This window comes from Mustelus asterias, chromosome 16, assembly GCF_964213995.1.
Source record: "Mustelus asterias chromosome 16, sMusAst1.hap1.1, whole genome shotgun sequence".
NCBI classification, from domain to species: domain Eukaryota; kingdom Metazoa; phylum Chordata; class Chondrichthyes; order Carcharhiniformes; family Triakidae; genus Mustelus; species Mustelus asterias.
The window spans coordinates 17,367,687-17,392,677 of NC_135816.1; the positions used below are offsets into that span (position 1 = coordinate 17,367,687).

The window sequence follows — 24,991 nt, forward strand, 5'->3', positions numbered from 1 at the left end:
ATGATTTCCTGTGCTCCAGTCCAATCATTTGCTCAGTGTCTTATTCGGAGAAAAGTCGTGACAGAGGATGGCACGCAAGAGACCAATCTCTGTCGCTGTTTATCGACGATTGACCTCATTGCCCTGGGTGTTGGCAGCACCTTGGGTGCTGGTGTATACGTGCTGGCTGGAGAAGTTGCCAAAACGCAGTCTGGACCCAGCATTGTAATCTCTTTCCTAATTGCTGAACTTGCATCAGTGTTTGCAGGACTATGCTATGCAGAGTTTGGTGCAAGGGTACCGAAGACTGGATCGGCTTATCTCTACAGCTACGTAACCATTGGAGAGTTTTTGGCTTTCGTTACTGGTTGGAATTTAATTCTCTCTTACGTCATTGGCAAGTATCCACCTAATAGCCTCTTCTTATCATTGTAGCAAGATGGTCCCTCAGCTGTTAATGGTGTGAATGGAATTTTGTTGTTGGTTGTTCTATAAATAGTGTTGGAGTGTCAACCCAGTAAACCTTTACCTGATTGACAGCCTGGATTGATAAAAGAACTTTTCAGCTCCTGGGGAAGATGTTTCATTAGTTCTTTGAAGTTTGGTGGATGGAGCTGTTCATATTTAGAGTAAGGACAAGCGAACAGATTCAATGTCATCCATAGAAGGATGTCCCTTGCTCTCCAACTAACAGGACTAATGTCTGCAATAGAAATGTGCCTGGCATTGACTGACAATGTGACATATGAACATACTCTGTGCTCAATGGATGTCCAGACTCAATGTCAACGATTACTATAGTGATTAGATGTCTAGTTATTATTCCACTGTCCAGGGCTCTTTCTCATATATTCCCATTTACTGTCACCTCAACTGAGCTTCTCACTATGCATTTTATGGTAATAAAAGTTACATGTTTACAAATTGGATTTCAATGTGTCGATCACGTTTCTGTCACAAGGGGATTTCTCTGATAAATCAGCAAGTGCATCCAGTAAATAATTGAACCATAATGATTTGAAGGGTCCCAGAATCAGTTAGCTGATCTCAACGAGGGTAGTGGTAAAGGGTATAGCACATCTGGATTATTGGAGGAGAAAATTAGCCAGGATACCTGCTTTCATTTCCTTTCTCTTGCTGCACGTGTGGAATGGTGGACATTAGGGAAGGAGTGGACTGGGTTCGGCAATGGTAAATAGTCACTGTCAAAGCTGCAGAATTATATTGAAATCACAACATGGAGACAGATCGATCAGTCCACAGAGTCTGTATTGATGTATATCTTCCGCCTGAACATTTATCCTCATCCCGTATACACCAACCCTTTTCCCATGCTCCTTTGGTTCGGTTCAACAACCTACCTAACTTGCGTTAGATGTTGACACACAGTCTCTGCCTGGAATATTCAACCCCCGCCTCCTCCACACCCAGTCTGCCCAAGCCACCCCAGGATTGGCAGGAAGGGGCTGGAAAATTAGGGAACAATCTGCTCGTTGACTACCCATCCCTGCTGGACTTTGATCACCAGGAGGTATGGGGGAAAGAGGCGGTAATGGCCACTTATGGGCATCCTCTATTGCCAAAGGGATTTTAGCCACAGGAAGGAGATTGCACCATGTGACAACTGGTGGCCTTTTTAAGGGCTTTGAAGGGAAGGGGGAATCACTCTTGCTTGGACATACTGTTCAACAGACGCCCGCCACAGGATATTTTCCCTTCTGGATTTCCTCCCTCCCTCCCCCACTGCTCTGATGAACCTAGTCCCATGCCCACCTCCCTTACCAGGGCATGGCAGCCTAATCCTGGTGAATACCTGGATTTACCTTGAAGTCTGGGAACATGGCATATTTTCACAGCAGTGACCACAGACCTGCTGGGACTTGTTTAAAATTCATTTTTATCGGACCTGAGCACTGCTGGAAAGGCCAACATTTATTTTCCATCCTATCCCTTGAGAAGGTGGTGGTGAGGTGCCTTCTTGAACCGCCGCAGTCCATGTGGTGTAGGTCCGCCCATAGTGCTGTTAGGAAGGGAGTTTCAGGATTTTGACTCAGCGATAGTGAAGGAATGGTGATATATTTCCAAGTCAGGATGGTGAGTAACTTGGAGGGTAACCTCCAGGTGGTGGTGTTCCCAGATATCTGCTGCTCTTGTCCTTCTAGGTGGTAGTAGTCGTAGGTGTGGAAGGTGCTGCCTAAGGAGCCTTGGTGAGTTCTTGCAATACATCTTGTAGATAGTACACATGGGTGTCACTGTGCTTTGGTGATGGGGAGTGAATATTTGTGGAAGGGGTTGCAATCAAGCGGGGCTGCTTTGTCCTAGATGGTATTGAGCTGCTTGAGTGTTGTTGAAGTTGCACTCATCCAGGGTATTCTATCACAATAGGCAGAGGGATCTGGGTGTACAGGTACATAGGTCACTGAAAGTGGCAATGCAGGTGGAGAAGGTAGTCAAGAAGGCATACAGCATGCTTGCCTTCATCGGCCGGGGCATTGAGTTTAAAAATTGGCAAGTTATGTTGCAGCTTTATAGAACCTTAGTTAGGCCGCACTTGGAATGTGGTGTTCAATTCTGGTCGCCACACTACTAGAAGGATGTGGAGGCTTTGGAGAGGGTACAGAAAAGATTTACCAGGATGCCTGGTGTGGAGGGCATTAACTATGAGGAGAGGTTGCAGAAACTTGGTTTGTTCTCACTGGAACGACGGAGGTTGAGAGGCGACCTGATAGAAGTCTACAAGATTATGAGAGGCATGGACAGAGTGGATAGTTAGAAGCTTTTTCCCCAGGGTCGAAGAGTCAATTACTAGGGGGCACAGGTTTAAGGCATCTCTTTTAAACCTTGAGAATAGTGGGTGCCTGGAACTCATTGCCGGGGAGGTAGTGGAAGCAGATACGATAATGACTTTTAAGGGGCATCTTGACAAATACATGAATAGGATGGGAATAGAGGGATATGGTCCCCGGAAAGGTAGGGGGTTTTAGTTAAGTCAGGCAGCATGGTCGGTGCAGGCTTGGAGGGCTGAAGAGCCTGTTCCTGTGCTGTAATTTTCTTTGTTCTTTGTTCTTTCTAATACTGACTTGTGTCATATAGATGATGGACAGGATTTGTAGAGTGAGGAGCTGAGTTACTGCAGGATTCCTAGCCTCTGACCTGCTGTCCTAGCCAGAGTATTTATCTGGACAGTCCAGTTCAGGTTCTGGTCAATGGTAACCCCAGGAGGTTGACAGTGGGGTTTTCAGTGATGGTAATGCCCATTGAATGTCAAGGGACGATGCTTAGACTCTCTCTTGTCATGGAGATGGTCATTGTCTGGCACTTGTGTGGCATGAATGTTACTTATCATTTGTTAGCCCAAGCTTAGATATTGTCCAGGTCTTGCTGCATTTGGATATGGACTTCTTAAGTATATGAGGAGTCGCGAATGGTGCTGATCATTGTGCAGTCATCAGCAAACATCCTCACTTCTGACCTTTTGATATAGGGATCTCTGAGGAACTCCTGCAACGATGTTCTGTAACTGAGATGATTGACCTCCAACCACTACTGCTCAGCAGCAGCATTGCTGATCAAGCTAGTCGGGTCCTAAAGGGTATAACTGCTAGGCTGGGTCTGCAGCAGGTGGTGAAGGAACCAACAAGAGAGAAAAAACATACTTGACCTCATCCTTACCAATCTGCCGGCAGAAGATGCATCTGTCCATGACATGGCCACCACACAGTCCTTGTGCAGACAAAGGCTGGAATTTTACCGGCACGCTCGCCTGTGGCTCATAAGATCGCGCCCAAGGCCAACGGAGAACGTCGTTCTGCGAGCCTCAGGGTGGGTGTGCCGGTAAAATCAGGGCCAAAGTCCCACCTTCACATTGAGAGTAACCTCCATCATGTTGTGTGGCACTATCACCATGCTAAATGGGACAGACTTCGAACAGGTCCAGCAACTCAAGACTAGGCATCCATGAGGCACTGTGGGCCACCAACAGCAGCGGAATTGTACACTAGCACAATCTGCAACCTCATGGCCCAGTATATCCCCCACTTAACCATTACCATCAAGCCAGGGGATCAAACCTGGTTCAATGGAGAGTGCAGGAGGGCATGCCAGGAGCAGGCATACCTAAAAATGAGGTGTCAACCCATGAAGCTACCAAACATGACTACTTGCATGCTAAATGCAAGTGATAGATAGAGCTAAGCGATCCCACAACCAATGGATCAGATCTAAGCTCTGCAGCTCTGCCACATCCAGTCATGAATGGAGGTGGACAATGAAACAAGGGCTCTGATAACATTCCAGCAATAGTACTGAAGACTTGCGCTCCAGAACTTGCTGCTCCCCTAGCCAAGCTCTTCCAGTACAGTTACAACACTGGCATCTACCCAACAATGTGGAAAATTGCCCAGGTATGTCCTCTACACAAAAAGCAGAACAAATCCAACCCGGCTAATTACTGCCCAATCAGTCTACTCGCGATCATCAGTAAAGTGATGGAAGGGGTTGTCAACAGTGCCATCAAGCAGCACCTGCTCAGTGATAACCTGCTCAGTGATGCCCAGTTTGGGTTTCACCAGGGTCACTCAGCTCCTGACCTCATTACAACCTTGGTTCAAACATGGAAAAAAGAGCTGAATTCCAGAGGTGAGGTGAGAGTGACAGCCCTTGACATCAAGGCTGCATTCGACCAAGTGTGGCATCAAGGAGCCCTAGCGAAATTGGAATCAATGGGAATCAGGGGGCAAACTCTCCACTGGTTGAAGTCATCATTGTGGTTGTGCTTTTGGAGGGTCAGTCATTTCAGCTCCAGGACATCTCTGCAGGAGTCCCTCAGGGTAGTGTCCTAGGCCCAACAATCTTCAGCTGCTTCATCAATTACCTTACCTCTGTCAATAAGGTCAGAAGTGGGGATGTTCACTGATGATTGCACAATGTACAGCACTATTTACGACTTCTCAGATACTGAAGCAGTACATGTTCAAATGCAACAAGATCTGGACAATATCCAGGCTTGGGTTGACAAGTGGCAAGGAACATTCGCGCCACACAAATGCCAGGCAATGACCATCACCAATAAGAGACACTCTAACCACCGCCTCTTGACATTCAATGGTGTTACCATCACCGAATCCCCCACTGTCAACATCCTTGAGGTTACCATTGACCAGAAACTCAACTGGACTCACCATATAAACACAGTGGCTCCAAGGGCAGGTCAGAGCTAGGAATACTGCAGCGAGTAACTCACCTCCTGACGCCCCAAAGCCTATCCACCACCTACAAGGCACAAGTCAGGAGTTTGATGGAATACTCCCCACTTGCCTGGATGAGTGCAGCTCCAACAATACTTAAGAAGCTTGACACCATCCAGGACAAAGCAGCCCGCTTGATTGGCACCACATCTACAAACATTCAATCCGTCCACCACCAGCGCTCAGTAGCAGCAGTGTGTACTATCTACAAGAGGCACTGCAGCAATTCACCAAAAATCCTTAGACAGCACCTTCTAAACCCATTACCACTTCCATCCAGAAGGACAGGGGGCAGCAGATAAATTGGAAGACCACCACCTGCAAGTTTCCCTCCAAGCTACTCACCATCCCGACTTGAAAATATATCGCTATTCCTTCACAGTCACTGGGTCAAAACCCTGGAATTCCCTCTCTAACAGCATTGTGGGTCAACCCACAGCACATGGACTGCAGCGATTCAAGAAAGTGGCTCACTACCACCTTCTCAAGGGCAACTAGGGATGGGCAATAAATGCTGGCCAGCCAGCGACGCCCATATCCCAGGAATAAAAAAAACAACCATCTTCCTTTGTGCCAGGTATCACTCCAACCAGCAGAGGGTGCTCTTCCTGTTGGGACTAGAAAGCTGCTGGCCAATCATATGGGTGAGAAGTCCTGCCTTGAGCCAATTTCTCGTAAGTGAGGGAATCCAGGACCAGCCACCACACATCCAAGGTCCAATTTAAGAGATTTAGAACAAAGGACCAGGAGAAAACCATTTACAAAAAGAACCACAGAACCAAAGAATAATGGACTCCCTACCGTGCAGAAGGAGGCCATTCAGGCTCGCCCTGGACATTTCAGCTTGGAGGTGTAGAGGGTGGGAGGTGGTGCGGGAAGACAACATCACAGCCTCCAGATAAAATTGCTGCTTCTATTTCAGTCATAAAATCTGGCATTGGATTCCATAGCATCACAGTCATTTATGTAAAAAAGGTTCTCCATCTGTCTGTCCTAAATCTCTTACATTTAATCTGATATCGATGTCCCCTTGCTCTAGATCCCAGCAACTGCCACTTTTATTTATCCTGTCACGTCACTTCATAATTTTGAGGGAGCATCATAGCACAGCTGCATATACATGATTCAGCCATCTGGTTTTTATTCCAAGTGTCTTCAATGGGAGGGAAAGTAAATCAGTTTGTATAATGGGCGACCAATCCATTATTGCCTGCTTATATTATCAGCAAAAGTCAAAATGACCCTCAATTAGTTCCTGAAAAAGCTATACTGTTTTTCCTTGTTCTCGTTTTACCCTTGTTTTCCCACTTCAGGTACATCTAGTGTGGCGAGAGCATGGAGTGGTACCTTTGATGAACTGTTAAGCAAACGCATTGAGAATTTTCTCAGCAACAATGTCAGAATGGATGCCCCAGGATTGGCTGAATATCCCGATTTCTTTGCTGTGTGTTTGATAGTGTTGTCGGCAGGTAACAGTCATTTATAATATTAATAATTTGGGTTCACTTTCATGTTTCTAGAAATATATAGAAGTTCTATCATGGAAACAGATCATCTTGAGCTAACTAGTTGGTGTCACAATTTACCCTTAACACAAGCAACTAACATATTTACCCACCCTGTTCCCATGTTCTTTCAATCCATTTCTCTCCGTGCATCTATCCAATTTAATCTTCAATGTTGACATTATTTCTACCTCAACCACTAATCATGGAAGTAAATGGAACAACCTCAGAATTCTTTGGTGGCACAGTGGTTAGCATTGTTGCCTCATGGCAGGGAACCGATTCCAGCCTTGGGTCATTGTCTGTGCTGAGTTTGCACATTCTCCCTGTGTCTGCGTGGGTTTCCTACTGATGCTCCAGTTTCCTCTCACAGTCCATGCTAAATCGCCTCTTAGTGTCCAAAGATGTGTAGGTTAGGTGGATTAGCCATGTTAAATGTGCGGGGTTTCAGGGATAGGGCAAGGTGGGATAGGCCTGGGTAAGATGCTCTTTCAGAGAATTGGTGCAGACTTGATGGACCAGATGGCCTCCTTCAGCACTGTGGGGAGTCTATTGTTCTTTGGTTCTATGGTTCTTTTTGTAAATAGTTTTCTCCTGTCCTTTGTTCTAAATATCTTAAATTGAATCTTGTATCTGTGGTGCCTGGTTCTGGTTCCTGAATTCTGTCTATCCTATATTTGTTACCTCCTCAATGAATTCTGTGAGGTTTGCCATTCCGGCTCCTTGTAACCTTTATTTAGATACATGACAGTTTAATATCAATTAATCCCTAAATTTTTCCTTTGCACAGATGTTAGGCCAACTGGTCTGCATTCAGATTAGTTGAGTAATTGCAATTCAAAAGTGCTTAATTAGCCAAGGAGTGCGTTGGGAAGATCTGAGGTTGTGAAAGGCGCTCTGTACATACAAGCCCTTTCTTTCATATGGACAGTGCTAATGGAAGCTCCATAAAGAATATCCATTCTTTTCCCAGAAAGTGGTAAAAATTTGGAACCTGCTGCCTCATGAAGTGGCTGAGATGAACAGCATAGATGTATTTAAGGGAAAGCTAGATAAATACGAATATAGGATCACAGGAAATAGGAATGGGGTAGGCCATTCAGCCCCTCCAGTATGCTCTGCTATTAAACTAGCTCATGTCTGATCTTCTATCTCAATGCCATTTTTCTGCACTGTGTCCATTTCTCTTGGTATATTTAATATCTAGAAACCTATGCCTTGAACATACTCAATGACGAAGCCCCCACAGCCCTCTGGGGTAGAGAATTCCAAAGATCCACCACACTCTGAATGAAGAAATTCCTCCTCACCTCAGTCCGAATTGGCCTATCTCTCACTCTGAGACTGTGTCCCCTGGTTCTAGATATGTTAGGCAGAGGAAATATCCTTTGTGCATCAACTCTGTCGAGTGCTGTAAGAATTTTGTATGCTTCAATGCTTCTTCTAAAATGTATGATTGAGAAAGGAATAGAAGGGTATATTGATAGGGTGAGGTGAGGTGGGCAGTGGCATGTGTGGAACCTAAACACTGGCAGATAGAGGTTGGACCAAATAGCATTGTTTCATTGCTGTAACATTTTGTGTAATTTTATGTACCGAAGTGTCCTCATCAACAGATAATTGAAATGTTCATCACACTCTCTCCTTTTTAGGTCTCCTGTCTTTTGGTGCAAAGGAATCAACAACAGTAAATAAAATCTTTACAATCATTAATGTCCTTGTTCTTGTGTTTGTCATTATCGGAGGTTGCATCAAAGGAAACATTTATAACTGGAACATTCCGGCCGAGGTGCTGTTGAACATTACTGCAGAAACACGGTATGTATCAGCCTTCACCTGCTGGCCATTAGACATTGAAGGTTGTGGAATGAATGTTGGCCAAAGCAATGGGTCAACTCCTCAACCTGTGAAGGTTAGACAAACCCAATGGCTGGTGTTCTACTGACAAGCTCGTATCCTATTACCCTGTCGCCTTCAATTAATCTTTGTGATTGCTTGAAAAATACTTCATAAAGTTTAAAGTTGATTTATTAGCGTCACAAGTAAGCTTACGTTAACACTGCAATGAAGTTACTGTGAAAATTCCCTTGTCGCCACATTCTGGCGCCTATTCGGATACACTGAGGGAGAATTTAGCATGGTCGATGCACCTAACCAGCACGTCTTTCAAACTGTGGGAGGAAACCGGAGCACCTGGAAGAAACGCACACAGACACGGGGAGAACGTGCAGATTCCAAACTGGGAATTGAACACGGGTCCCTGGCGCTGTGAGGCAGCTGTGCTAACCACTGCGCCACTGTGCTACCCCAATTAGTATTGTCACAAATGTTAGCAAAAATTAACATAAGCTAAATAGTTAATAGGGAAAATTGTATTGGGCTACAGGGTTTGAGCAGGGGAGTGTGGATAACGGATTGCTCTTTGAAAGAGCTAACACAGACTCAATGGGCCAAATGGTTCCTTCTGTGTTGCATTATGCTCTGATTCTCTGATTCCTAGAAACTAGGAGCAGGAGTAGGCCATTTGACACTTCGAGTCTGCTCCACCATTTGACATGATCATGGCTGAACCTCTATCCCTGTGCCATACTCCAGTGTTCTCCCCATATCCCTTGACATCTTTAGAGTCTACGGGCAGGATTCTCTGATTTTGTTCGTCCCTACTCTGCTGCCAGCGAGCATGGAAAATTTGGCACTCAGCCAAAACTCCATTCACCACAGCGGTACCAGAAAATCACAGCCTCGGGTGAGATTGGAGGCTCCAATGTAGGAATCTCTCTATTTCCTTCTTAAATATATTCAGTGAGTTGGTCCCCATGGTTTTCTATGGTAGAGAATGCTCAGAATTGATGTAAATTTCCCTGGTTAATTCAGTTACTTCCCCACTGAAAGTGCGAACTCTCTGACTGGAGAATTATACCAACTACAACTGCCAATGATATCATGGAGAAAAAAACCTGAAGGTGGTCGGGGACAAGATCAGGCTCAATCATGATGGTACCTGTCGCTAAATAGCATGCTAATGCCCTCTGTCTGAATTAATGGGCAAAGAATAGCCATTTGTTGATGTATTGGAGGGCTTCTATCACCTGTGAGACTATACCACAGCATTGGTCACAGGAGGGGGAGAACATGGGTAAAGAAAGGATGCTTTGGTGTACATTGTGTGCTGATATCTTGTTTTATATTCTTTAGAAATCTGTCCTCAACTGTAAACATAACCAGTGATTACGGAGCAGGAGGGTTCATGCCATATGGTTTCAGTGGTACACTGACTGGTGCTGCCACTTGTTTCTATGCGTTTGTAGGATTTGATTGCATTGCGACAACAGGTAGGTTCTTTTGGAGCTGAAGAAAAAGCTCTGAATACTGACTATCCGAAGTAAAAGCAGGTTGTTGAATATCACTGTCTTGTTCAGTAAAAGGCATGTCATATTCTTAACTTTAAACATGAACTGTGCTTGTATGGAATCCTTTGGAAGAACCTTTATTTTAAAGTTAAAGTTGATTTATTAGTCACAAGTAGTCTTACATTAACACTGCAATGAAGTTACTGTGAAAATCCTCTAGATGGCACACTCTGGCGCCTGTTTGGGTACACTGAGGATGAATTTAGCATGGCCAGTTCACCTAACCAGCACATCTTTGGACTGTGGGAGGAAACTGGAGCACCCGGAGGAAACCCACACAGACACCAGAAGAATGTGCAAACTCCACACAGACAGTGACCCAAGTCGGGAATTAAACCTGGGTCCCTGGCACTGTGAGGCAGCAGTGCTAACCACTGTGCCGCCCCATTTGTTTATAGACACATTAACTGTTAAGAGGTCAGGTAACCTTTGTAACTTCAACACAAACTATCGTGATTCCAGAGAGTTCTGAATTGATATGTGGGGATGTCCGTTTTGAATGACATGCCTGTACAGCACTGTGTTGTGGAATTCGTACCTGCCTTTCTTCAAAGCTTGCTCCAAGTCTCCAGGTTTGCAATGTAACAAAGGAAAGCTGATGTAACCAGTTTTCCACAAGTTAATGTGAAAGATCATCATCTGGCAGGTCTGTCATATGAGGAGAGACTAAGTCGGTTAGGATTATAGAAAAGTGAGAGGGGATCTCAGAGAAACTTATAAAATTCTAACAGGGTTAGAAAGGGTAGATTCAGAAAGAATGTTCCAGATGGTGGGGGAGTCCAGAATTAGGGGTCATAGTTTGAGGATGAAGAGTAAACCTTTTAGAACTGAGGTGAAGAGAAATTTCTTCACCCAGAGGGTGGTGAATGTGTGGAATTCGCTACCACAAAAAGTAGCTGAGGCCAAAACATTTTCTGATTTCAAGAAGAAATTAGATATAGCTCTAGGGGCTAAAGGGATCAAGGATATTGGGGGAAGGAGGGGAAAATCAGGATATTGAATTCGATGATCAGCCATGATCAAAATGAATGGTGGAGCAGGCTCGAAGGGCCGAATGGTCTACTCCTGCTTCTAGTTTCTATGTTTTTATCTACCTTCTATTTTATGCCAATTGCCATTGCCCATGTGACTGAAACTGCTTCTCTGATATGGAAAACGCTCTATCCCAAAGCTTGGAAGAGATCTGGGGTAGTCTGCAGAACAAAACTGACAAGACAACAGTTGCATAAAAAGGCTCTGGTACCAAGGCTAGGGAGACTTAAAAGGCTTATTAAAAGCTTCCCAGCCTAATTCCAAAGCTCTGAGTTCACCTGTAAAGAAATTGGACCATCCTAACACAACAGCCATGAGGCCTGACTTCATGACCCGCCTGTGGTAATCCTGATATTTGTCCGCAACTTTCTGAACTTAACTGAACTACAATTTAAGAGTGCAGCAGACCTCCTAAAGCTGGCACCCTGGGCACTCTGCCTCAGCCAGCTCCTCGTGTGAGTGATGTATCCTCACCACAATGCACTCCAAACTGAGCCAACACGCTATAGCCCACTGACGTGCCTGTATCTGCACCAGATCTGGTATATGGTATAGAGAGCAGATGTGGCGAGGTGCATTGCTCGATGGTTCCTCCTCAGATGTCAAGGGAAGGGGTTTCTGGGGTCAGCTGTGCATTGTGAGGCTGGTGCTTCCAAGGGAGAAACAGAACGTTAGTTAAGAACATCATGACTAAAGGTGTCGGTGCAAGCTTGTCAGTTGCTTGCCAATATGGACACATACCTCACTGAGGCCCTGCAAGTGGCCAAGCAATGAGTCTGATTCAAGCCCACACCTGCCTTAGCCCCTGCCACCCCCAGGCAATGAAGGTCATGCCTTTGTGGCCACTGTCTCCGGAGTCAGATAGAACAAGCCAGGAGTTTTTCAAACTCTCACTTCCTACCTTGAGAATGAAAATTTAGGCTTTAGCCTCCACATTTAAGAAGGAATGTGTTCGCACTGGGGGGGGGGGCACGCACTGGGGGGGGGCGCACTGGGGGGGGGGTGCGCGCACTGGGGGGGGGCGCACTGGGGGGGGGCGGCTACATTGAAGCTGCTCCATGGTGATTCCTTGGATGAAAGGGCCGCCCTGTATGAGAGGCTGAGTAAATTGGGCTTTTACTTTACAGGCTTTAGAATAACGAGAGGTAATCTCAGTGAAACATAGAAGAATGAAAGGAGATTCCTAGATAGTGAGAGGTTGTTTCCCCTCTCTGGCTGATCTAAAACATGGAGTGGGGTTGTGGGTCAGGGTGGAGGGGGAGGGGGGGTGGAGTGTGTGGGATGTGCGCACAGTCTCAGGATAAGGAATCATAGAATCATAGAAACCTGACAGTGCAGAAGAAGGCCATCCAGCCCATTAAGTCTGCACCGACAATAATCCCACCCCACACACTTACCCCGCTAATCCCTCTAATCAACACATCCCGGGACACTAAAGGTCAATTTAGCATGGCCAATCCGCCTAACCAGCACATCTTTGGAGTGTGGGAGGAAACCGGAGCACCCGGAGGAAACCCACGCAGATGTGGGGAGAACTCCACACAGACAGTGACCCAAACCGAGAATCAAACCCAGGTTCCTGGAGCTGTGAGGCAGCAGCGCTAACCACTGTGCCACCGTGCCACCAAAGTAGAAAATCCTTCACTCAGGATGTGAATCTTTAGAATTCTCTACCCCAGAGGATTGTGGAAGCTCCATTATTGAATATATTTCTGGCTCAGGTAGACAGATGTTTAGTCTCTCTCAGAGAATTAAATGAATGGGTGCAAAGTGGAGTTGAGCCATGATCGTATTGAAGTGGAGTTGAGCCATGGTCATATTGAATTGTGGAGCTTGCTTGAAGGATCAGTCCAGCAGATGCTTCCCAGCCAGATTCCATTCTTCTCACTAAAAGTCAATATTTGGTCTTGAATTATACATCCACTCCCATGAAGTGTAATTGTGATTGGGAATTCAGTGGAATATGGGAGCAGAAGGTGGATTTTATCCATTTTAAATGCACATGCAACGAAACCATCCCACTGAGCGCACTGAAATAATTCTTTAAATTATTCATGGTCAAGTAAGCTTTCACTATCGATGTTACATCATTTTTAAAGCTGTTATTTTGCTTTGATGGCCACATCAGAAAATAAAGTGAAATGATCATGGTTGTGCCCCATGGTAATTATTTGTCAGCACAGTTTAGTGTGTTTGTGATAAAAGCAAATTACTGCGGATGCTGGAATCTGAAACCAAAAGGGAAAATGCTGGAAAATCTCAGCAGGTCTGGCAGCATCTGTAAGGAGAGAAAAGAGCTGACGTTTCGAGTCCAGACGACCCTTTGTTAAAGCTAAAAGGCACAGAAAGTGGGAGATATTTATACTGCAGGGGGAGGGAATGAAAGATGAATGAAAGGCTCGGCACTTTACAGCTTTCCAGTCTCAACATCGGATTCAACAACTTTAGATGATTTGCTCTACCCCACCTCGGCCCCTTTGTGTACATTCGATTTTATTTAATTTTTTACTGTTCTTTACCTTTTATTCCTTTATTGTCTTTCTTCATTTTTCTTCCCCCTTCCCCTCCCTCCACTCTTTCCCCCTACTGTATCCCCCTTCCCTTACCTTTTCTCCCCCTTTGCTTCTCCTTTTCTAAATCTTACCTCTTTCTCATCCAGCTTCTCTGCCGTTTGGCCATTCACACCCTTTATTCTCTCTGTGGACAGCCTTTAGCAGTCTTTTCCCCTGGTTTCTGTGGCTGTGACTCATCTTTCATTCCCTCACCCTGCGGTATAAATATCTCCCACCTTCTATGCCTTTTAGCTTTGACAAAGGGTCATCTGGACTCAAAACGTCAGCTCTTTTCTCTCCTTACAGATGCTGCCAGACCTGCTGAGATTTTCCAGCATTTTCTCTTTTGGTTAGTGTGTTTGTAATCTCAGGCTGTAGATCTACATTTTGTTTGATAAGCTTGGGGTGGGGGAGAGTGTGGGGGGTGGGGAGAGGATGGGGGTCACAGTGCAGTCAATTGATCCTTCATCTGTTAATAGAAATGTTTGTTCAGGGAAAAGGATGTTGAAAAGAACTGGAAGGAATCTCATGCGATTTTCCTCTGATGTAATCTGATTCTTTGTTTCAATTATTTCCCCAGGTGAGGAGGTGAAAAATCCCCAGAAGTCCATCCCGATTGGGATTATTACCTCCCTTCTCATTTGTTTTTTTGCCTACTTTGGGGTTTCTGCTGCGCTCACACTTCTGATGCCCTACTACCTCCTCGATACTAAAAGCCCACTTCCTCGGGCTTTTGAATATGTTGAGTGGAGTGTTGCTAAATACTTCGTAGCTGTGGGCTCTCTGTGTGCCCTTTCAACAAGGTATTATATGAAGAGAATACAAATGACTTCACAATCCAACATAACTGCCAATTTGAACCACTACTTTTATACATAGCAAGTCTCTTGTTCCTCCAAGTGCATTAACAGTCTATGTTGTTTCTTGCAATTCATATTCAAGAAATGAATTTATTACTTTATTTTATATACTACACATTTTGCTATGACGAAACTAGACAGACCCATATTATCCTCTTCACATAAAGTTACATGGTGGCACATTGCCTCATAGCTCCAGGGACACGGGTTCAATTCTGGCCTTGGATGACTGTGTGGAGTTTGTACGTTCGCCCTGTGTCTGTATGGGTTCCCTCCGGGTGCCCTGGTTTTCTCTCACAGTCCAAAGATTTGCAGGTTAGGTGAATGGGCCATACTAAATTGCCCCTTAGTGACCCAATATGTGTAGGTTAGATGGATTAGCCATGGTAGATTTGTGGGATTACAGGGATAGGACGGGGGAGAGGACCTGCTCTGTCAGAGAGTCGGTGCAGACTCGATGGGCCAAATCGCCTATTCTGCATTGAAGGAAAGCATTGGAAAAAGGGTGCAGAATGGAAACTCCTGTAAGTCTGTCCTTTCAGTTAATTCCCTCAGAGCTGCTTTATTATTATTTTAAAATTTAGTTCCCCATGTTTATAAACTGCCACCATAAAAATATTACAAGATGAAGGGAAAATGTGTTAGTAGCTGTTTGTTAATTTTACAAATGTGCTTTTTGCACAGTAGCAGTTTATCCTTTCTTCAATGTGGGCATCCTTTTGGGATCTGTTGCTCATGAATGGATTCAGGGGATCCACTATGTATTAAATCAAAGTTTTTTCATCAAATTGTAATTGGAAAGCAAGTAAATTTACAGTTCACCTTTGTACACACACAGAGAAGTAGTGGGCCTATTCGAGGCCCCTTATTCATGGAATAAATACCAGGTTAAAGTCCAACAGGTTTACATGGAATCACGAGCTTTTGGAGTGCTGCCCCTTCATCAGGTGAATCCAAAAGCTCGTGATTCCAAATAAACCTGTTGGACTTTAACCTGGTGTTGTGAGACTTCCTACTGTGCCCACCCCAGTCCAACGCCGGCATCTCCACCTCATGGAATAAACGTTATATTCAACAGTTTCCTATGCAGATATACCTCCATTCATCTATCAATGTCTTCCAATTCTACTGCATGTACTTAAACACTTGACTGGCAAGAAATTTGGTGAATGTTTTATATCTGTCTCTCATTTTGCTTTTGGTTTGCATTTTTCTTTTCATTCTGATTTATTTCTCCACAGCCTGCTGGGCTCCATGTTCCCGTTACCCCGCATTCTGTTTGCTATGGCGAGGGATGGGTTACTGTTTGACGTTCTAGCAAAATTGAGTAAGCGTCAGACTCCAGTTGTGGCCATAACAATTTCAGGAAGTATTTCTGGTGAGAGGCATCATTCTTTAATCTTATTCAGGCCGAATATTTCCAAGTGTTGTTTGGTTCAAAATCTAATCGACTATCTCTCGGCGTTTGATAAATATTTCAATCTATCAGTTCTTTAACAATTTAAGCATGTACATGAAAGAGAATATTTCTAATGTTGCCCTTCCAGCATTTTGCAGTGAAATCTTGGGGCAGCATTTTTGGACCCCAATGTGGTGGGAATGGAAGCGGATATGGCCCAAGAATATGGGTGTCAGCTGGTGTGCTGGTTTACTGATCCCATTGCCGGCGCCAGCCATTGGGTTGTGTGGGTGGGCAGCCAATTAGGCTGGTTAAGAAACTTGTCAACTCAAATTAAAGAAGGCTAACTAGTGTTTCTCGGTTGGCCTCCAGTTTCCCATGTTGTGGGAGGTGGGGTGGGGTGGGGTAGGGGGTGGGTGGGGGGCAGTTTAGGTGTCCTGATGTAAGCAATGGCCAGCAGCCAGGAGTGGGAGATGCTCCAGGCAGGCTAAGAGGCCCTTCCTGCCTGTGTGGGCGCCCATGTTGTAGATTGGCAGCCCATTTGCGGACTCCCCTCCACAGCAATGGCGTCCTCGTTTCAGGAACCACGGGCAGGAATTTAAGGCCCCACCATGGTCAGGAATGGAGGTGGACAAGGTCCGAGAATATCAGAACTGTCAGGCATGCTGGTCCCCCGATCTTGTTCCTTGCATTAACATTTTGACCACAAGGTTGGGAGCTGATTCGGCTCATTAAGAGCTTCGTTAAAAGTACATTTAGGAGGCTGACTAGAATTTCCTAATCAGTCTCCAGTTTCTGACGCAATGGGGGAACAGGGGGCGGCAGATCCATTGCTGGAGGCAGGCATCCAGTGGCAGGGCTGGGAAACAGGCAAAAGAGAGAATGCTGGAAAATCCCAGCAGGTCCAGCAGCATCTGTAAGGAGAGAAAAGAGCTGACGTTTCGAGTCCAGATGACCCTTTGTCAAAGTTCAACATTGTCTTTTTGTTTCAGATTTTAGCATCCGCAGTAATTTCCTTTTATCTTGGGAAACAGCCTCCCCAGGCCTCTGTTCCTGCCCTCCAGGTCACCTTGTAATATAGTTCACCATCACCCTTTACCACCCGCCCCCATCCCCAACTCTCCCTAACAGTGTTGACCTGACTGATATTTGTGCTTTATAAATAAATGTTTTTTAAAAATAGCAGAGATGGCACCTTCTTGGAAGGAACTTGTCGATTACTTCTCCTTTACAGCAGCCCCTGAAGCTGGAAGGCTTCTGATTGGCCCTCCAGCTTCAAAAGGCCTCCTGTGAGCTTTAATTGGACAGGAAATCTACCTCCCTGCCAATTAGGGGAGAGCCTCTGTCCAAATCCCAATGAGGATCTGTTTCTCCCTTGTGGGGGTGCAGGGTCGGGAAAATTTTGATTTGATTTGATTTGATTTATTATTGTAAAATGTATTAACGTACAGTGAAAAGTATTGTTCTTGCAGACAAAGCATACAGTTCATAGAGAAGGAAATGAGAGAGTGCAGAATGTAATGTTACAGTCATAGCTAGGGTGTAGAGAAAGATCAACTTAATTCAAGTTAAGTCCATTCAAAAGTCTGTTGGTACATGACCTCAGACTTTTGTATCTTTTTCCCGACGGAAGAAGGTGGAAGAGAGAATGTCCGGGGTGCGTGGATCCTTAATTATGCTGGCTGCTTTGTCGAGGCAGAGGGAAGTGTAGACAGACTGAAAAAATGAAATAGTCCCGACTTCTTTCAACAATTTTACAGCATAACCTCTGCCCCCTTTTTGTTGGGTTGGTTTTTTTCTCTTATTTCTTTCTTAATCATTTTTCTTTTTTGGTTGGATGGTTAATATCTTGCCATTCACACCTCATCTACTTGCTCTATTGCTGCTCCCTTTGGTTTGGACTATGAAAACCTTTGTCATTTAATCTCTCCTACACCTTGCCATGGACCTTCCCTTTGTTTCTTCTTCCCCCCCTCCCCACCCCCCACTCCCCCCGCTTTCATTTACTCAAAGCCTCCCACATTTCTAACTTTTCTCAGTTCTGACGAAAGGTCGTTCACACTTTTTCTGTCTCCATAGATGCTGATGAACCTTTTGCTCACTTCCAGCATTTTCTCTACTTTTATTTTTGAATTCTGTCCCTTGGCCCACACTCTGTGACCCCCCGCACCCCCAATCCCACTGTGGGGAAAATCTTGTCCTTTATGTCACATCACAAGGGCGGCACGGTAGCACAGTGGTTAGCATTGCTGCTTCACAGCTCCAGGGTCCCGGGTTCGATTCCTGGCTCGGGTCACTGTCTGTGTGGAGTTTGCACATTCTCCTCGTGTCCGCGTGGGCTTCCTCCGGGTGCTCCGGTTTCCTCCCACAGTCCAAAGATGTGCGGGTTAGGTTGATTGGCCAGGTTAAAAATTGTCCCTTAGAGTTCTGAGATGCGTGGATTAGCGGGTAAAATATGTGGGGGTAGGGCCTGGGTGGGATTGTGGTCGGTGCAGACTCGATGGGCCGAATGGCCTCCTTCTGCACTGTAGGGTTTCTATGACTCTATGACTACAGCCTCTGGAGAAAGTCCCAGTTAGGAGCTGTCAAAAAAAAAAGATTCATATTCTTTCCTTGAAGATGCTGACTGGTTTTGGCCTCTGCCTCCATGGAGATGCCCAATCCTCCAGTACCTCATTCAAGTTGTCATTATTCAAATGAGAATTTACCCAGCGAGTGTTTTTAATGTTTAACGTGGGTAGGGGGTGGTCATCACAGAAAAGCTTAATGCTGTCTTCTCCCTGTACATGTACATTTTTTTAGGTAGGAACACAGGACGATACTGAAGAAGTGAGGGTGCGGGGTGGGGGGAGGAGGGGGTTCTAACTACTTTAGCATTTCTCAAACTCATTTCAGTGGAGATAGAGAAACAATCTCAGAGATCTGAAAAGTAGGCAATTTATAGTGGTCGCAAGAAAGTCTTTGATGAAATAGTCACATATGGACTTTGAATAGAGTATATTTGATGGGCTGAATGGCCACCTTGCTCCAGACTATCTTATGTTTGTATATATTGAAGAGATTTAAGAGTTCACAGAGAGAGAGGGAGAGAATTATCCTCCATACATTCAAAGAATGTTATTTTAACGAAGTCCAAAGATGTGCGGGTTAGATGCATTGGCCAAGCTAAATTGGCCCTTAGTGTTTCAGGATGTGTAGGTTAGAGGGATTAGAGGGGTAATTATGTGGGGTTACAGGGATAAGGCCGAGGTGGGATTGTTGTCGGTACAGGCTTGTTGGGCCGAATGGCCTCCTTCTGCACTGGAGGGTTCTATGAAACCAAGTGAAACAGAAATGATTTTTCAATTATTGCTCGCTTTTCTTTTTTAGCCGTAATGGCATGCCTTTTTGACCTGAAGACATTGGTTGACATGATGTCCATCGGAACACTTCTGGCCTATACATTGGTGGCAATATGTGTCATTATTTTGAGGTAAAAGTACTGTAATGAGGTAACTGAGAGATCAATCTATATATTGTATGGACAGAGATTTCATTCATCAATAAAAAACATTCTGTTTATTTAATAGGTATCAGCCAAAATTAAGTAATAATGTTGACATGGAGCTGAATGAAGAGAAGCAAAGTCGGCAGACTGCAGAGGCCCCGAAGGAAGGTTTCAGTTTTAGCTTGTTGGTCATTCCCCTTCAATTCCCCACACAGCAATCATCAAATATTGTTACATGTTGTGTCGGACTAATAGGTGAGCACTCAAACAAATTTTGAAAGTATAAGGGTCACTTCAGATTCAATAGACATGATAAATGGTGCTGTATAACTTGGGCCATGCTGCAGTGAGATACAAGTGCTTGCATATCACTACAGATTCTCCTGCAGGCTCCAAGGGAAGTTCAAGATGTAAGGTGAAAGGCTGCCTTAGTCGTCATACCTGGTTGTAACTAGCAGGGTAGCTGTTGCAATGTCCTGCTCACTTCTCAGCTGGGACGATGACGGGACTCCAGTTTGGATGGATGATCTTCACCCAGAGGGTAGTGAATGCATGGAATTCACTTCCACAAAAAGTAGCTGAGGCCAAAACGTTGTGTGATTTCACGAAGAATTCAGATATAGCTTTTGGGGCGGAAGGGATCAAGGGATATGAGGGGAAGGGGGGATCAGGATATTGAATTTGATGATCAGCCAAAATGAATGGTGGAGCAGGTTCAAAGGGCTGAATGGCCTACTCCTGCTTCTATTTACTATGTTTCTATGTTTCTAGTTCCACCGTGCCGACTCACTCACCAGTTACAATGCCTTAGATGTCCTATCAGTATCTGAAAACCCTGATTATCATTTATACATGAGGGTGTTGCCTGAGTCTACCAGGTGCCATGTCCGACACCAACACCATTAACATTGTGGATTGACTAGAATAGCGCAGGAAAGAGACACGTGGTGGGACTTTACGGCCGAGCTCGACCTGAGACTGGAAAATCCTGCCCGAGCTCAACAGACATTTCCATTGTCCGCCCCTCGCCCGCTCCTATTCCGTGGTGGGGGGGTGGTAGAATTCCAGCGATGGTCTTTTTAGCTGCTCATCCACTCTGTTTCTTACAAAGTTCAGATATTTAAATAAAATGGTGTACTTCTTAAACAGTATTGCAATGAAGGGATTAACTTCCGCTGTGCACTATTTCTAGCACACAGTTAATATGTTCACATTAAATCCCTACTACATGAATTACAGTTAATGCATTCAAATAAATACACGGGGGAATTAAACACTTAGAAGGCTATCTCTAAATCATTGTTCATCATGACGAAGGTTTTATATTGACTTTTAACTTCTCTCTTGTTCAGTTATCCTATGTTGCATTCTAAGTGGCATGGCCAAATTCCAACTGGAATCTATCATGGCAGCAGAGACTGGGAGCATCGGCTGCTTGGTGCCTGTCCTTTTGCTATCAACATTTACAGTGTTCATCATTTGGAGACAGCCTCAAAACCAGATGAAAGCTTCATTTATGGTAACATGATAGTGGAGATAAATAAAATTACTGTCAGCTTAGTAGGAAAGTACTTCTTAACTAAACATTTTAATTATGCGGTAAATTATCTTTGGATTACCTTACCAGTTTTATTTTTAATAGACACCATGAAAACATTGTCTTTTGAAGAATGGTGACATTTCAAATAAATAAGAATTTACCAGAATGCACTATTTTCTTATTTCTTTCTTGGGATGTGGACATTATTGGCATTTGTTACCCATCACAATGGCGATATATATCTAATTCTCAATGGTGAGTGACTTGGAGGGGAAAATCCAGGTGGTGGTGTTCCCAAGTATCTGCTGCTCTTGTCCTTTTAGATTGTGGCGGTCAAGGGTTTGGAAGGTGCTGTCTAAGGAATCTTGGTGGGTTCCTGCAGTGCATCTTGTAGATGGTAGACACGGCTGCCACTGTTCATCAATGGTGGAGAGATTGAATGTTTGTGGAAGCAGTAGCAATCAAACTGGATGGTGCCAAGCTTCTTGAATGTTGGTGGAACTGCACTCATCCAGGCAAGTGGAGAGTATTCTATTACACTCCTGACTTGTGCCTTGTACATGGTGGACAGGCTTTGCGGGGGACTGGGGGAGTGGGGGGGGGGGGGGGGGGGGAGAGTGGGTGGTTTGCCATAGGATTCCCAGCCTTTGACCTGCTTTGGTAGCTACAGTATTCGTGTGGCTAGTCTAATTCTGTTTCTGGCCAACGGTAACCCCCAGGATGTTGATAATGGGGGATTCAGCAATTGTGATGCCATTGAATGCCAAGGGGCGAGGGTTAGATCTTCATTTGTTGGAGAGGGTCATTGTGTGGCGTGAATGCAAGAGTTCCTCAGGGTAATGTCCTAGGCCCAATCATTTCAGCTACTCGAACAATGACCTTCCTTCGTCATAAGTTCAGAAGTGGGGATATTCACTGAAGACTGCACAATGTTCAGTATCATTCACAGCTCCTCAGATACTGAAGCAGTCCATTTCCAAATGCAGCAAGACCTGGACAATATTAAAGCTTGGGCTGATAAGTGGCAAGTAACATTCACAATGATTTTTTTCTATGATTCTTCTTTCCTCTATGATTCAAAACAAGACATCGTGAATGTTACCTGCCACTTATCAGCCCAACCTCCCACTTTGCACCCTCTGTGAACGTGAGTTCATCTAAAACTCTGCTGCCCATTCCTCAATTCAGATCAAGTCCTGCTCACCCCTCAGCCTTGCTGACCCACATTGGCTCCTGGTCTGGCAATGGCTCAGTCACTGAGTATATTCAAGTTAGAGAGATTGATGGATTGTTGGATACTGAGGGAATGAAGGGATGTGGGGATAGTGCAGAAAAATGTAGCTGAGATAAAGCAGCCCTGATCCTGTTGAATGGTTTAGGAGGCTCAGAGAGTGGAATGCCTATTCCTGTTTCTATTTCTTAAGTTCTTATGTTCCCTTGTCAAATCCCTCCAAGCCTTTGCCCTTCCCTGTCTCTGCAACCTCCGTAAGAAGTCTCACAACACCAGGTTAAAATCCAACAGGTTTATTTGGTAGCAAATACCATAAGCTTTCGGAACACTGCTCCTTCGTCAGATGGAGTGGAAATGTGCTCTCAAACAGTGTAACGTGAGCCACTCTGCAACCTCCTCCAGCCCTACAATCCTTTGAATTCTCTATGCATCTCTAATTCTAGCCTCTTAAGTATTCCTGATTTTCAATGCATTCCCATCAAGCCACCTAGTCCCCAAGCTCTGAAACTGCTTTCCTAAATCTCTCCACTTCCCTCGTTTTCTCTTCTCCATTCAGACACTCCTTAAAATCTGCCTCCTGGAGCAAGATTTTCATCACCTCCCGTAATCTATCCCTTGTGCCTTGGCGTCAAATTATGTTTGGTAATGCTTTTCTGAAGTGCTTTGGAATGTTCTGCTGCCTTAGAAGTGCTACATAAATGCAACTTATTATTGTTGAGTGATTTGATAGTGGTTACAGATTATATTTAATTGGGTACTATGGTTAGAAGCTATCACAGAGATAAAGGGATACTCTTCAATTATAGAATTATCATAGAATCTACAGCGCAGAAGGAGGCCAATTGGCCCATCAAGTCTCCCACCCAGGTCCTATCCCCGTAACCTCATATATTTACCCTCCTAATCCCCCTGATACTAAGGGGCAATTTAGCATGGCCAATCAACCTAACCTGCACATCTTTGGACTGTGGGAGGAAACCGGAGCACCCGGAGGAAACACACGCAGACACGGGGAGAACATGCAAACTCCATATAGACTGTCACCCGAGGCCGGAATTGAACCCGGGTCCCTGGCACTGTGAGGCAGCAGTGCTAACCACTGTACCACTGTGCCGCCCTATGTTTGGTTGCACTAGGTTGGGTTGTGTCACTCCTTGTTTTTTCTGTTATTCATGGAGGTCCTAGAAATATGAAATTTATTTAGAAACTAGCTAAGTAACTGAGGAATACCATAAATGTCAGACAGGTATCTATAACTTTTGTTTTGATGCTTGTAGCATGAACTAAAAATACAAGTTTATCTTTATTAATGACCTTTAATAGAATGCTCTTGTCTTAATTTTAACATGTCGATCATGATTTGATTTGCACCATTAAAAGATCTATACTTCACCTCTATCAGGTGTAGTTAATCTATCCTGATTTGTATGTTTTACTGTATTTGAAGGTACCCTGTTTACCATTCTTGCCAACACTCAGTATTTTCGTAAACATTTACCTGATGGTACAGTTGAATGCAAGCACCTGGATTCGACTCTCTATTTGGATGGCAATTGGTAAGATCATTACAGTTTAAATATTTAATATCGCAATTCAGTGAACCTGCAATATTCCACAGCTTTTAATTCTGAGGCCACAGCTGGAGAAGAACGGTCATTGATGCCCTGTAAATAGCTTTACTTTACCAACTCTGACCATTTCTATGCTGAAATTGCAGTTAGGGTCCTGTATTAACCACTGCGTTTCAATCTTCATCTTACATTTAGTCTCCCATCTGCCCATCTCAGTACCTCCCAAGATGATTGTGGTTGCAGCAGAGTAATCAAGGTTGTAAGTGACACAAGGTCATGAGGGCCGCTGCTGTTTATCATAGAATCATAGAATCCCTACAGTGCAGAAGGAAGCCATTCGGCCCATCAAGCCTGTACAGTCCCACCCAGATCCTATCCCCATAACCCCACATATTTACCAGGCTAACCCCCCGATACTAAGAGACCATTTACCATGGGCCATCAACCTAACCCACACATCATTGGAATGTGGGAGGAAACTGGAGCACCCGGAGGAAGCCCACGCAGACACGGGGAGAACTTGCAAACTCCACACAGACAGTCACCCGAGGCTGGAATTGAACCTGGATCCCTGGCGCTGTGAGGCAGCAGCACTAACCACTGTGCCACCATACCACCCATGATGTTGGAAGGAGAGTGTTGAAGTCAACTCTTTGGTTGTTGACAGATTGCCCCTTTACTAAACATTGACTTATTAATACTGAAATGTAAACTTTTCACATTGTTTGACAGGTTTACTGGTCTATTTTTGCTATGGCATTCGGCATAGTGTGGAAGGCCAGCATCACCGAGACTGCTCTGTCCCAAGTCCATTTGAAAGCGCCAAGGAGCTGAGGAAGAGCATAACAACTAAGCGCTTTGAGGAACCAATGGCTTAACAAGGACAAGTCAGTGATGGCTACTTCTCAACAAATTGAAAATGATGGCAACACAATTCCTCTGCAAAAACAACAACAAATTCCATTTAGATAGTGTCTCAAATGTAGTTAAACACCCACAAGGCTCTTCATAGAATTGTCGTTAAACAAAATTTGATTAAATGCCACTACCACAGAAATATTACACAAAAACCTAAGGTAGGAAGGCCAATGCAAATCTACTGCACGATAAGAATTCTGCTCAACAGCCACACAAAGGACACCTGAGATATAAAAGAGGACTACTTTGCAAGAAGAATTC

At 44.6% G+C, this 24,991-nt stretch overlaps 1 protein-coding gene across 1 annotated transcript; it reads left to right on the forward strand.

Moving 5' to 3' along the window:
- Nucleotides 1–24,690, forward strand: LOC144505618 (cationic amino acid transporter 2-like). The gene is made up of 11 exons (XM_078231722.1): nucleotides 1–376; nucleotides 6,539–6,694; nucleotides 8,383–8,548; nucleotides 9,926–10,062; nucleotides 14,305–14,527; nucleotides 15,826–15,962; nucleotides 19,353–19,455; nucleotides 19,553–19,638; nucleotides 20,823–20,989; nucleotides 23,689–23,797; nucleotides 24,545–24,690. Exons 1-11 carry the CDS (start codon nucleotides 1–3, stop codon nucleotides 24,688–24,690), a joined length of 1,806 nt encoding a protein of 601 aa, XP_078087848.1.
- Nucleotides 24,691–24,991: the final 301 nt, after the last annotated feature.